The sequence below is a fragment of the Miniopterus schreibersii genome (genome assembly GCF_964146895.1).
Source record: "Miniopterus schreibersii genome assembly, chromosome: X".
Taxonomy (NCBI): Eukaryota; Metazoa; Chordata; class Mammalia; order Chiroptera; family Miniopteridae; genus Miniopterus; species Miniopterus schreibersii.
In genome coordinates, this window is record NC_138104.1 from 53,608,043 (window position 1) to 53,608,988 (window position 946).

At 42.6% G+C, this 946-nt stretch overlaps 1 protein-coding gene across 1 annotated transcript; it reads left to right on the top strand.

Moving 5' to 3' along the window:
- Positions 1–245: 245 nt before the first annotated feature.
- On the top strand, positions 246–704 carry LOC308550959 (profilin-1-like; the record flags this gene model as incomplete). Its single annotated transcript, XM_081125373.1, has 1 exon — positions 246–704. The coding sequence occupies one exon, from the start codon at positions 246–248 to the stop codon at positions 702–704; it is 459 nt and encodes a 152-aa protein (XP_080981499.1).
- Between the last annotated feature and the right edge of the window lie 242 nt (positions 705–946).

The following is a 946-nucleotide window of genomic DNA, read 5'->3' on the forward strand; positions in this document are numbered from 1 at the left end:
AGCCTTTGTGATCTCACTCCTCTAGAGGTAGCTTGATAAATCACAGCAGAGGGTAACTGTGGCATAACTTCATACAAGTCACCAAGACCTCTCTCCACCTGAGTACAGCAGAAACAGACTGTATTTCTAACTTATTTTAGTCTTTGCTTATCAGTCATCTCAAACCAGTTGCCAACAAATATCTTTTGAAGACCAACTTGCTATAAGGCACTTTATTCATTGTTTAGAGACATCTTACTTGAATCATGCAGTGCTTAAGGGATATCAACCAAGAGGTCTGCCAAAACTGCATCACCCTCTTCCTGCAGACTGAGATGCTCTGTGCTGCAGCAATTATCACCAATTCTCCACCCTGGTTGTTAGCTTATCCTGAAGGCAACTTGTTCCAGTTAACCCAGGAAGAAATTCAGATCTTGCTTGCAAGAGAGGGCAGAGAGAAGTTGTTTCTTCAGGGAATCACCCTTGCGGGGACTAAATGCTTGTTAATCCAGGGCAACCTGTACACTGAGGGCAACAACACCATGGACTTCCAGACCAAAGGTCAGAGTTGCAGCAGCCAGGCAGTGACGGTAATTCATATCAAGTCTGTATACCTTGTGTTGATGGGACAAAAAGGAACAGAAGGAGGGTCTCTCACCCTCAATGCTTTTGAGATGGCAAGTTACATCACAGAGGTCATTCATCAACACATGGCCCGTTTCTAACTAAATAAAAAGGTCATGATATTTGACCTGGAATTTAAGTTTAGTGTTATCTGTTTCACTTACTAAATTAACGTGGTACTGAGGAGAAAAGAAAAGGAGATCTCATCAGGTTTGGAGGTGTGTGTGTGTGGTATGGGTATGTGTGTGTATTTGTATACATATTTGTGTCTGTGTTGGGGGGGTTAAGACATTTGGGGTTCTAGGCCTTTTGTATACCTAGAACATCATCCTTCCCTTCTTAG